General features: G+C 40.4%; 1 protein-coding gene across 8 annotated transcripts in view; it reads right to left on the reverse strand.

Moving 5' to 3' along the window:
- The window catches only part of MEGF11 (multiple EGF like domains 11), a 298911-nt gene that overhangs the window by 41115 nt on the left and 244340 nt on the right, over window positions 1-13456 (reverse strand). For all 8 annotated transcript variants that reach the window (XM_054169250.1, XM_009903880.2, XM_054169251.1 and 5 more), the window contains 2 exons: window positions 4280-4426; window positions 1548-1682 (listed from right to left, as the gene is read on the reverse strand). In XM_054169250.1, the coding sequence (XP_054025225.1) occupies window positions 1548-1682; window positions 4280-4426 (282 nt within the window). The remainder of the gene's footprint in view (window positions 1-1547; window positions 1683-4279; window positions 4427-13456) is intronic.

Raw genomic sequence — 13456 nt, forward strand, 5'->3', positions numbered from 1 at the left:
CTGTAGTGAGGACTAATACTGCTTTCTGCAGGAGCAAGCTGATTGTACAACTCAGATAGTGATGTTAATTAGCTCTAAAAGCTCTGAAGTGGGACTCTGAAAGTCCCCATGGGATGTCAGGTGTGTTCTAGCAGCGATAACAAGTTGTTATCAATCCATCTTGCTACATGATTGTGAAACATATTCATAAAAAAACAGCTGCCTAGTTGTTGGCTGCTCTGAATCCTTAGCACAACCACATCATCTATGCCATTTCAGAGGCTACACAGCTCCCTGCATGCACACGCTGTTGATGGGAGAATGTTCCTGCTGCCAGAGAAAGAGAAGGCACAAGGAGATGGAAATTCCAAAGTGGAATCTTGGTTTCACGTTTTTCTACTGGAAAACGTTAATTAGCATTTTTCTTTCTGCAGAAATAAAGTTACATGCTAACTCATTATGACAAACTGCAACACAAATTGATTTTAATTAGGACATGAATATTTTAAAATTAATTTGCTGGATAGATCAACATTTCAAAGTAAAACCAGAAGTGCTGAACATCTGAGCAAAAACAAAATAGCTTTCTTAAGAGGATAATTAGCCCTGCTTATGCTTTGAAATCTGCCTAACTTTTCACATAAAATGGACAAATTCACTGAAATATGTTCATTTTAATAAATTCATTGGTACAATGTTTAGTTGACTGTACAGCACAGGAGAAGGAAAACATGGTTATGCTTAATCTAGGTTTAATGATTTTGCATAAGTGCTGTCTGCAATTTCTAACTTACTGAAAAGCAGGTCATTAAAAGGTGTCCGTTCCATTTTTAAAGGGCTGGTGACTCCACAAGGGCAGTAGCCATTAAGAATAATCTCTTTTATATCTGTATGTAGAAAATACCCACAGTAGTAAAAGGAAGACCTTATAATGGCCTTCAAGTCATTAAGAGTGCCTAAGAAAGCTGGGGACAGACTTTTTAGCACAGCCTGTTGTGACAGGACAAGGGGTGATGGCTTTAAACAAAAAGAGGCAGATTCAGACTAGATAGAAGGAAGATATTTTTGACACTGAGGGTGGTGAGACCCTGGCCCATTGCATCTCACCTCACCTCTGGAAGCATTCCTGGTTAGGTTGGCTGGGGCTCTGAGCAAACTGCTCTGATTGCAGATGTCCCTGCTGAATGCAGGGAGGTTGGACCAGTTGACCATTAAAGGTCCCTTTCAACCCAAAGCTTTGCATAATTCCTCGATTCTATGATTCTGTGCTAGGTTTAGCAGAGAGGAAAATGAAACTGTTGGCTGGCTGATGTATTTACAGCAGGTGTCTCATTCCACATTCATGTCAATAGTGAGCAGCAGACCTGCTTTATTTATGAAAGCAGGAGCACATCATCTTTACAAAAGGGTAACTCTTTGCATTTTCCCTCTGAAGCAAAGAACTCCTTGTGATCTAAACTGCTGAAACAAAGAAAAAAGGCAGGAGCTTTGTGATCAGTCTTGCTGCACAGTCACAGGTAAAGAAATGTAGGAAAGGAGGTGGTACATGGAGGTCTTGGGCTCAGTACCTTGGTTGCAGAGAGCACCAAAGAATCCAGGCAAGCAATCGCAGTGTCCTGACACGTGGTGACAAGGTCCGTTGCTGTGCACACACTGAGGGCATGGCTGATTGCAGTGATGTCCATAAAAGCCTGGGGGACAAACTGAAGACCAAACAAAACTAGTCATCACAGTCTTTCAGAAGATTTCTCATTGCCGAGAGCTTGAGAATTCCCTTTCTGTCTCAATCCCAAACCAATATTTCTTCATTTATAAAAGCACCACTTTGTGAACAGCTGAAATTATGGAGCCTGTGGGATTATTCCATGTCTAATAACATGTGAGCTCCGAGTAAAACTGCTCCTGTGGTTCAAACATTCACACCATACTAAATCATGTAAGTCCCTCGCTGTTTAATAATACAGTGGAGCTCTCTCAGCAGCCTCTCTCCTTCTCAAGACAGCAATTTGAGTCTCTCTAGCCTGTCACAGTTAAACTCTTCTACAAAACACAGGAGTTTAGTGTGGTCAAGACTTCATAGTCCCCTGGCAGATATGGTTAATAACACATAATCCAAAGCATTTAAGATAGGTAAGAAGAGACACACATCTGTATAGACCACAGAAACTCAGAAAGCCATTTCCTTTAGAAATTAAGGTAAGAAATCAGAGGAGGTGTAGCAGGAAACTCTCAACATTTTGCATCTAAACAGCTTTGTCAAAAGCTGATTTCTAAACACATTAGGTGCAATACCTGTGTTCAGTTGGGACAGCCAGTTTTAAACATGCCGTTGCAGGAGCAGCATCCATCAGTGATGAATGTTAATTACAGTAACAGCATACAAAATGACCTAATTTGCATCAGCAATCACACCGGATAGCTGAGCAAACGTGTCACAAACCGTGTGCTTAATTTGCTTCAGACCGGGATTGAAATTATGACAGAATTTGTACATACGGCACAGTGCCAAGATGATGGCTCAGGGTCTCTTACAAAAGCTTATTGTTGCTTCTAAGCACACACAGAATGACAAACCATCCACTGCCCAAACATTCACTGTGATAGGTAAGCACAAAGAAATGTTAAATTGCAGTAAGTAACCACAAAAATGACTTGATATGGTTTTATTTTTACTCCTGTGATTCTCTGTTCCATAGTTCTGCCTCAGTGGATACTATATCATGCCCATGGTGTTTTTTCACCATCTGAGGATTGTTCTCTTGGTCTGTATCTTCAGAGTGTCAGGTTCTTACACCACTGCAGATTTCCAGCTTGAACTTAGCTGACAGGTTTGTTGATGATGCACTAGCTCTAAAACAACTTGGATCATTCCTGGAGACATTTTTGCAAGCCTAAGAGCAGTAAACTATCCTGGTGTCTCGTGTAATCCTGATTACACAGACACAAGCAGCTGATTGAGGATCATCTTCAGTATTGCCCTTTACAGGCTAAATTCTGTTTCTAAAAGAAATTACGAAGCAGCCTTCACCTACAGAGCTGTCCTCTTCGTTAGGTAATCTTGAGTCTTAATTCCTCAGAAGAGGTGGAAGTAAGGTGAATTCTCTGGCTGTATATTCACAGAGAGGCATTTCAGCGACATGAAGCAATAGCAGAAGCATCCACAGTTCCTCTCTGCTGTCACCCTTCTGAGAAGGAAAACTTCTCCCCATTATGTCCTCAGCAAATGCCCTCAGGGAGCAGCCTGATTGCTGGGGTTGCAAACCGGGGACATTGTTTTCCTCTTGTAGTCTACAGGCCATCAGCTTCTCTCTCTCTCTCTCTTTTTTTTAATCTTAGAAAGGTCAGAAACTATTAACTTCTGAAAGTTTTACACTCTTAGGGTATCGAATTTGTAAAACAATTTCTTCTCCAATTCCCTGAAGCTCTAAGCACCACGTTTTAGCCTTGGAGAGAGGTTTTACAGCTATAGAGATATGCTGAAGCACCTGGAAACTGGGGTTTATAATGGATATGCTTATAGACCATTAGCTACAGCAGTGCTAGAGGTCATCGTTATAATGGCTTTAAATAAAAACTGTCAGCTACAAATTATTTTTAGAGATGAGCGTGTTCCAGTGTCAAGTGTAACTGGTGAAGTCAAAGGGGATATATGAACTGGGCAGGCAAGATGTCTTACAGAGAGAACAAGAGCTGCTCCCGAAAAGAAAGGCAAATCCATTTCTTGTTTACACAGGAAGATGGCTGTGTGTAGTTCAGATCAGTAAAGAAGGGTCCCTAAGGGGCAAATGTGGCTTCCCAGATAAAGCCAATGAGAGGATTTTTATCTCCTTGGTACATTTTAATATATAGCAGCAGAGCATCAGACAGGAGCTATTCCAGGCTGCTGTGTTTGTTTTTCTGCCATGTAAGAAAACATTGTCCTATTATTTTGATAGCCAGGGCTTACCTGCTTGTCATTGTGCGAGGGGTCATGGCTGACTTTGTTAATAAGCATCCTATAGCTCACCATGGCTTCACTGTAAAACTGGTTTTGCCCAGACCCTGACAGGTGTGGTATGTAAAGGGTAGGCTCCACTTTTCAGGTCACCTGTGACTTTCAGGTGCTGTGGAAGGCCAGAAGAAGAAACACAAGGCATAATCCAATGCAGTAAAGTCTTGATTGCTTAATCAAGAAGCATTTTTTAGGTTAACTTTTACCCTTAGGAAGCCATAAGCTAAAGCAGCTCAGAAACCTACGGCTCTGTCTGATGTCACTTTCTACCTGCTCTGCTTCTGCCACCACGTCTACAGAAAATCTTACTTCTCTGGCACAAAGGTCCTCTGTATCCTGGTGCACAGTCACAGGTACCATCCTCTGGGGAGCAGGATCCCCCGTTCTCACAGTTACAGGAGATGGAGCAGTTTGGTCCCCAGCGCCCCTGGGTGCATATGTTGTCACAGTGAATGCCTAAAAATGTAAACACACATATTAGGTTTGAGCCAGCTCACTCTGCTCATTGATCAAAGCAATGTCTGGCTGGAGTGATACCTCACAGTAGATCACAGAGCAAACCAGAGAGTTTGGAAAGGATATAGCTATCCTTTTATCTGCTTAATAATGTGAAAATTAGGAAAATGCTGAAAAGGTGAATTCTGCAGGTGTTAGTGGGCTCCTGTTCAGTTTCCAGCACCATTAAATAAATTTTGCATGCCATCTGAGAGATGAAGGTCAGGAATTGCTTTAAAGTCAGAAAATATCTCAAATAACTGGTCTGGAAATACACAGTTGATTGAAGCCTGATTACTTCACTATTGTGAATTGAAGAACCAAAAAATGGAAAAGAAGAGAAAAAGTTCTGCAAAAGCATGTCCAATAGATGGATTCCTGAACATCTGTAAATTCAGTTCTATGGTGTGCATTGTTTCCTTCTTAAAGCACTCTGCTCTGGGTTATTACACACATACCCCACATCCACCCGGAGCTTGTCGAGTTTGGTGTTAATGAACCAAATTCTGCTCCAGCCATACGTAGGCACAGGCTGATCATTGTTATGTTAAACAGAGACTGAGACCTACCAATTCAGCTCCCCATGATTCCCAGGGTTGTTGTCTGGTATTTATTACTCTGAAGAGCAAAGCTTGGAAACACTGAAAGAAGCACACAGTCAGGAAGCTTAACATGAGACTCCTGGCATAGCTTCAACTGGTTTTAAATGGTGACTTTTAAAACCAACCTTGCGCCATGGCTTGTCACATACAAGTGTAATCTAAGAGTTTGACCCTGCACACCATTACTTGTCCGAGAAGCTCTTACTCCACTGGGATAAGACAGCACTGATACTCGCAATTAGCAGAGCTATTTGCATGATGAAGGGCTCCTTGGATTGAAAAAGGCTTGCAGGATCATGAACTGAGAGAGACATTAAGCACTGCCAGGTGCAGGGAGTGGCATCAGCAGCAGCACACTGGAGATACTGATAATGACAGAAAAAAAGAATCCCAGGCTGGCTTGAAAATTTTCCTAACACCACCACACCGGGTGCCTTGCAGCCACGCTGCCAGGATTTGATGGTTTCACACGTGCCCGAGCTAGACTTTCAACATGAAGATGTTCTTTATCATCCGTGCACACGTCCCCCCTGCATAATGGGATCAATGCAGACAAGGGCTCCGAGAGCCCCAGCCTCAGCCAGAGGTTGGATTAGTGCATGGCTAAGGAGAAATACAATCCCAAGTAATTTCCTCCACCTGTGATAACTTCATCTGGATGCTACAGGTAATGGACTGCATTTGTGAAGCTGTGATCTGTACAGCCACCAAACTTTGAGGATTATTAAACCAGCTAAAAGTCATTATAAACACACTTACGGTGCAGTTTCAAGTTATAAATCTCTGAAGTTAATACAGTAAGAAAAACCACAGAGCCAAAATTTCCCTTTTCTGAAGATTAATCACACAATTATAATGTCCCTTTCTAGAAAATCTTAACCAAGTCTGGCAAAAGTACAGTTTGAAATGGAGTTTCTAGTAATACATGGTCAGAGCTTTATTTATAAAGAGGCATGGTCCATGCTGTAGAGCTTAATAAAAACCACATTAAAATACAGTAAAACCATAATATGAGCACAGTCCCTTAATATCTAAGTAAATAAATCTGAAAAAAAGGAATGTGAAGAGAGACAAGAAACATTTGTTTTAGTAAAAAAAAAAAAATCAAGAAAAGCCAATTATTTCAATACAGCCTTCCCTACTCCCTTTGAAATCAAATGTAGTGCTTGGTCTTCACTTACACAGTAAATGCTTTGTGTGTGTTTATGTAACACAGCTACAGAAGTCTGTAATTAAAAAGCCATATGAAAGATTGGAAACAGATAAGTGCATTTCATATTTGTACACACATCTACATGAGCATTTATAGTTTTGAGAATCTCAGTGTGAGCTCCCAGAAAGGAAATTCAGACACCAATGCAGAAAAATGTGTATCTGCAGCATTAAAATCCAATTCTCTCATCGTGAATGGGCTATTTATAAATGGAGACAATTAACCAGCATTATTTCTTGTCTCTTTTGGCAAAGTTTGAGGAAGAATGACATTGAGTCCTTTCTCTTGAAAGGTAGCTGAATTAGAATGCCATGGCTGTTCTTTGCAGCGGCAAAGTCCTTCCTTTAGTAATGAATAATGAGGGATGTCTTCCCGCTCCTAACGAAGGCAATGAGTCATTGTGAAGCCGATTGTTGTACCGAAATGTAGAGGGGCGGGGGGGGGAAGGAAACTTTCTGGAAGAGACTGATACCCATTACAGCAGTTATTTATTTATACATATTCAGAAGACAATCGAGAAGATGCCACAATCAATTTTTATTACTTTATATTACTCTAAGTTAATTCTCATGGAAGACTTCATCTTTTTTTTGGAGGCTCCTACACACATTGAAATGCAAATGTAAATGAGAAGTTAAAATTGCATCTGGACATGCAGGTCTTATGGAACTCTGCTAAAAAAACTCAAGCACCTTAATTTTACAATTCCCTAACCTGACAGCATGTGAAGGGGAGTCTATCCCCCCCAGCTACTTTACAATCAGAGTCAGTGAAGCAGCAAGCTTCTTCAATGTAAAACTTTAATATTTACTTAGGAACTTGCTGATGAATGTTTCTGATGAGCAATTAGTTTTTTTAATTTCCAGAAATATAACAACAACAACAAAAAATGCTGAAGCTGACACATCTCTGTGTTATGTCACAGGATCCTAATTTATGAACAAACTCCTTATTTCACAAGCCTGACAGAGGAATTATAAAGACAACTATCAGAAGAAGTCCTTGAAGCTGCAGGAAGCATTTCTATACATAACCTCTATTGCCTAGATACCAGGAAATTATCTTGGACCCTGAGGCTGTGGTTGACAATTGCAGAAGCTAGTATGAAAATTACACTTCCAAGACTTTGTTAAAACAATGTTCTGGGGGTGAATTGTAAACGGAATTCACATAACTAGAATTTTATGTAAGTTATCTACTGTAGGTGGGCAAAGGACATCTGCACTCTCATGCACTGAGCCCAGAGCCAAGGGAAGAGCAGAGTTTGCTGTGATTTTTAATTCAGCCCCTGAAACAACAGCCACAAACCCTCTGTGTCCTGAAGTGGATTTGAAGCACTGGATTTCTGCTCTCCAGTAAGATTTTCACTGCTGCCATTTGGACTGCTCCGTACAAGAAAGTCAGCTGCCAATCCCAGCTTCACTCCCCCTTCCCCACTCCATCTTTGCACTCACAGTGGGTAAAAAAAATGGTATTAAGTGCCTGAATTGTTGTTGTGTATGCTGTGAAAAACACAGTCTGGCATGATCTTAACCCAGCAGAACAGTCACCACTGCACTTTTAAGGGACAAATACACGGGAAGACTGTTTCAAGCTCTTTCTCCTCAAGAGTCCTTCTAGGATATTTCCTGCCACAAAACAGCTGCTGTCTGGTATACTTCAGGTACAGAGCTCCTGAGTTGGATTGTGCAGGGATATTCCAACTCAGAGCTGCAGATAGTACTTTGATAAATGGCAAGGATAGAGGCAGGGGATGAAATGTATCTGGCAAGAGCACTGAGTGATGGAAACTCAGAGTCACGCACGTTGTATGGTAACGCTCTATCATATATTGTAGCCTAGTTCTGCTGCATAGTGGCTGGTTGACTTGCTGTGATAGAAGTTTACATCTGGCTCACATGGAGCAGTATACATTTTTACCAGATTAAGTTGGTTCTTTGTATTAAAATGTACATATCAAGCTGTGAAGGAGTCAGCTAATGCCTGCATGACCAGCAGCAAAAGGAGCAAGAAAAAGGATGAAAAAACCCAAAGTCGAGCCAAGCCATACATGTAGGATTGAGAAGCTAGCTACCTCATACACTGCTTCCATTAATGCTCCTCAATGGCTTCAGTGGAAGTTCATCAAAGTAATACAGATTTAGTACTGCCTGTAACTGTGTCACACTGAAGGACTTCAGAGGCTGAAATTCCTAAAAGCCAGACATAAGTAGAATTCCCTTTTTTCCCCTCTCCTGCTTACTTCTGCAATTACACTCATGCTCTGGGATTACAACTCTAGCTCTTAATAAAGCCTGCCATTGTTTCTCTGCCTTGTCTCAAGACAGTTGGAAACTAATACTCCAAATACAATAGAAGAGCAAAAATGGATGGAATAAATGAGAGCCAGTGGCCTTTTTTTGACCACTGCTATCCCCTTGACAGTAGCCTCTGCAGCAGGACCTGCATGCTGCCCAGCATCTAATTACTTTGCAGAGACACAGAATTTGATAAATTATAGGATGTAGCTCCCTTCCCCCCCGAACTTTAATTTTATACCCACCAGTGTGCAACTGTAATTATTTCTCTGAATAAGATCTTCAGCTTTTTTTATTTTTTTTTTCAATAGTCACAGTCTAAAGACAGATGCAACATCAATTAGCAATGACAGGAATGATTTCAGTAGACATTTGAATCCAACACAAACATTGTGCTCTCCTCCACCTGTCTTTCAACTTGACATGAAGTCATAATAATATCTTATTTCTGGCATTTGAATAGCTTTGGGGGGAAAAAAAAATGCTTTTTATGCATAAATAGGCATCAGATTTAAGCAGGGAATACAGCAGAGGCCTGAAGTTTGGTGAGTCATGCCTGGCTTTGATCTGGAATGCCCAGTAGTTTTTATTTCTGGAACTACTAATTCCAGTAACAAGCTAGTGGTGGTTTGTCTACCTGATGACACACATAATCACAATACCACAACAGTAGTGGTACGGCTTCAATAGCAGAAGTTAGCTCAGTTATTACAGCTGCAAGGCTGTTTTAGATAAGTAATGGTAGAAAGTGGGGTAGCAAGCACTTGATTGTACTGAATAGTAGTATGGGGGAGTGTCACCGAATATGTGATCACTAGGATGATCCTTTATGTGAAACCATCCCTCTAGTCTCCATCATGCAGGACTGTCTCACCTATAGCCATTACTTTAGTGATTGCAGCATATCTCCCACCAAGCCCTCAGCCCTGGAGAAGCTATCACGGCAGTATCAGAGTTAGAGTCCACTGAGGTCACTTGGAGGCCTTCCTTGGTCTCCTAATTCAGACATTTGTTTCCAATAATGATTTCTTTAATCATACATTCATGTTTCTTGATTCTCTTCCCTTTCCCCATTACTGTTCTTGCTGTTGAACTTACATTTTCCCTATAAATTCTATTCAAATCAACTTTGTATTTGAGATAGAACAGTGTGCTTTCTGAATTAACAAATGTTTTGCCACTTCACTTGATAAATATGAAAGAAAATTCAGTAGAAATGTACAAATTGTCCAATTAGCTCTGGATCAGCTGTTCAGAAGGTGATCTAACAGCACAGGAAGAAGAGTTCACAAAGAATACATGATGTTTTTCTGTAACTTTCTGCATCTTCATATTTATTCCTACCTGAGGCAAACCCTGAAGTATTTGACTCAGATCCAGTCAGAGACACAGCAGCACAATTTGTGATAGCTCAGCATTTAAGGATGCTGAAGAACAAGAAAATCTGCTTGGGGAGGTCAGCAGATAGAAGAAAACATAAAGGGATCTCTCATAAAATTAAATGGAATCATTAAAAATTGATGGCTGCTCATCCAGCCTAAAATTAAGCTATTTTTGGTTTTATATAGTGAAACTATTCAGCAGAGATAACAGTGGCCACATTCACGTCATCTGCAAACCTTTGTGGCGTGCTTAAACCACTTTTCTGACCACGATTTGTTTTTTCAGGTGGGTATGGTGGAGCCCTCATGTGCCTTGCTGAGCATTGTTCGCTGGATGGGTGACTCTGGTGTGTTGCCCATCCGCTTAAATGAAAGCCCCATGATCAAATCCTAAGTAACAAAGAATAAGCCTTTCCCTGCAGCTAGTGAAAAAAATTCTAAATTGTCTCTTCTCTCATCACTGCATGGGCAATTTATGCACCCATTAATGGAAGTGTTTTTCTGAAAGTAATATACTCACAGCCTAATGCACCTCTGTGGAGCACTAATCGTACCCCTATTCTTAATTATCTAGAGAAAACTCCAGACATGAATCATCCAACTCAGGGAATTTCTGCAATAAAAGCTTTTGAGGCAAGAGGCTTACCTCACATGAAATTGAGTAAGTCAAAATGTTTCCTAAAATTAAAAATCCTCTGGTTATCTTTGCTACTGGGTATTCCCCAGGGCGCACTATCACAGCAAGGAAAGTCACTGCTTAAAGAAAGGCTAGACCTTGAAGAGAACAGCGCTAAAAGGAGTCAACAGCTATGCAGTTTCTCATCACCTTTAGGACACTTCCTTCCTACTAGAACAGTAGAACAAGCCTTGTTCTAGAGAACAAGTTTCACGATGAATGGCTGAGGGAAGTGGGGTTGTTTAGTCTGGAGGAGGCTAAAATAAGTCCTCATTTCCTCTCCACAGCTCTCTGCAAGTGGGGGTTAGTCTTTCAACTAACCAGCAATAGGACAAGAGGAAATGGTGGCAAGTTGCACCAGGAGAAGTTTAGGTTGGATATCAGGAAAAATGTCTTCACTGCAAAAGTGGTCAGGCATTGGAACAGGCTGCCCAGGGCAGTGGTGGAGTCACCATCCCTGGAGGCATTAAAAAAATGTGTAGACAGGGACAGGGCACTTCAGGACATGATTTAATGGCCATGGTAGCATTAGGTTGTTGGTTGGACTTGATCTTACAAGTCTCTTCCAACATCAATGATCCCATGATTCTACTACTTCTTAAGTTCAAGACATGGTTTCAGGCCAGAAAAGAGGAGAAAACTGGGAAAGATCCAAGCAGAGTATCAACAGGTTAAAGGAGGAACTTACAAATAAGTAAAATGTATTGTTTTCCTGTCTTTTAAGAATTCAGGCCCCCAAGCTAAGCCATGGGCTATGAATGCAGCTTAGCAAGAGCAGTTGTACACCTGAATGTGTGCAAGCCTTTAATGTTTAATAACACTGACTGAAATTGAACCTCTCTCCTTTGGGCAGAGTGGAAGGAAGATGTTTACAACATTTGTCACTGCAAATACTTTCACCAATAACGTATAGATATACACAACATTTTAGCTCGCTGGCTGTTTATTGAGTGATCTTTTCTGTTTCTCCTGTCACACACAGCATGCCAGCATCCAGCATTTAGTCTGCTGAAATGTTCACAAATAATTTTTCACCGCTTCTGCCTTGCATTTATTTATAGGTGAATGTATTGTAGACACAGCCAGGCTTATAGATAGAATGGCTCCATATTAGAATGGAAAATGGTTTAGTATCTCTATCATCAGGTTTCATTTTTTTTAAAGAACCCATTAAATCAGCATAATCCAGGATGCCATCCAAGTAGTATCTTTAAACACAAATCTAAAAGCTGTCTTTTAACAAGGGAAAGTAACCCCCCAAACAAATACATTGACAAATGAACTCGCATCTCCGCTGTGTTTCTAAGACTAATACTACAATCATTTGCATGCATGCTTCAGTTTAGAGGAGGCTTACTGCAGGTTCTAATTATAGTCTGAGGGTCTGATCCAACTCCCACTGAATGAGTGGCAAAAATCCAAGTGATTTCATGAAAGTTGAAGCATATAGTAAATCTGGCACAGGCCAAACACAACTAAACCTTCCATAGATGAGAATCAGAAGCCCCCTAAGTAGGAACGCGCAGACATACTTAATGTCAGGACATCAATGAAGTCTTTGATATAACTTCATAATTCATATTTTTTAAAATTAGCCCTATATCAGCAGGAACCATCCTTAAAGGTTCCTGTCAAAGAGAGAATTTTTAAGCACAGCCTGACATTAAAATCTTATCAACTCACTTGAAATTAAGTCAATGAAAAATTAAAGCTAATTTCTAATAAGCTTATGTTACATTCATAGACTAAAGGGCACTTGTCGAACCCAGAGAGTAGGGATACCTTTTTTGATATGGAAAAGACTTCCACATTTGAAAGGCAGAGGCCAGAAGAGAGGCCAAAATGCACCAGTTTAGGCTGACTCTAAAAAATGTCTAGTTTCTCTGTCTGCTTAAAGCTAATGTAAGGATACAGGATAATCACAGAAATAAATTATTAATTTAAAAATCCGTGATAAGCCTGCCAAAAGTGATAAGTGCAAAATATGCTGCAGATAATGGGGTTAGACATCTAGAAAATTCATGTTTAATAGCAACTTACTATTGCTTCATTCTGATATTTTAGGTTTTGTAGCAGAAACCGCGAGAGTACCAAACAGTCTGATTTATGAGGAAAGAAAAGAAGCCAACCCATAATACTATGAAATCTAAAACCTGTAGGTGCATAAAACAAGTCCTAGATTTTTTTTTTCTGGTTTTAAAAATGCATGGGGAAGAAAAAAGAGTCACCTGCCAATTATATCAGTAAGCTCTTGGAGTCAACCTGTTAATGACAATGGAATTATTTTGGCTTCAACCCAGTACAGCTGAGGATAGGATCTGGCTTTAAGATTATAAACTGCAGTGGAAGAAAAGTAGCATAAATATAAACAAAGTACATTTCATGGGAAGCTAAATGGAAAGCTGGGCTTTTTTTCTTGGCAGACATACCACTTTTTTTTGCTAAGAACTCAGAAAAAGTGAAGTTAAAAATCCCTTAGAGCTCACCAGTAAAGTGGTCACTGTTTCTTTACAATTCAAAAAGGCCTTCCCTGGAGTAACAGGCTTATCAGTTTTACTGAATTAATGTGTCCACAGGAGGGAAAGAAACATGTTTCTGTGTTTGAGTGACAGTGCAGATGTCACTCACAGCCTGCAAATTCTCACAAATGTGAAGTCTCATTCCTCAAAGCTCACCTTATCTGTGACCAGCCGACATTTCCTGACCCCATTAACTTGCTTACACAATCACACGTGGAAATTCCTACAACCGGAGACTACCACAACTTCTGTACTGAGTATTTCTGGACATGATAAGAGACAATTAGGGTTTACGTTGCTGG

Source organism: Dryobates pubescens, chromosome 17 (genome assembly GCF_014839835.1).
Source record: "Dryobates pubescens isolate bDryPub1 chromosome 17, bDryPub1.pri, whole genome shotgun sequence".
NCBI classification, from domain to species: domain Eukaryota; kingdom Metazoa; phylum Chordata; class Aves; order Piciformes; family Picidae; genus Dryobates; species Dryobates pubescens.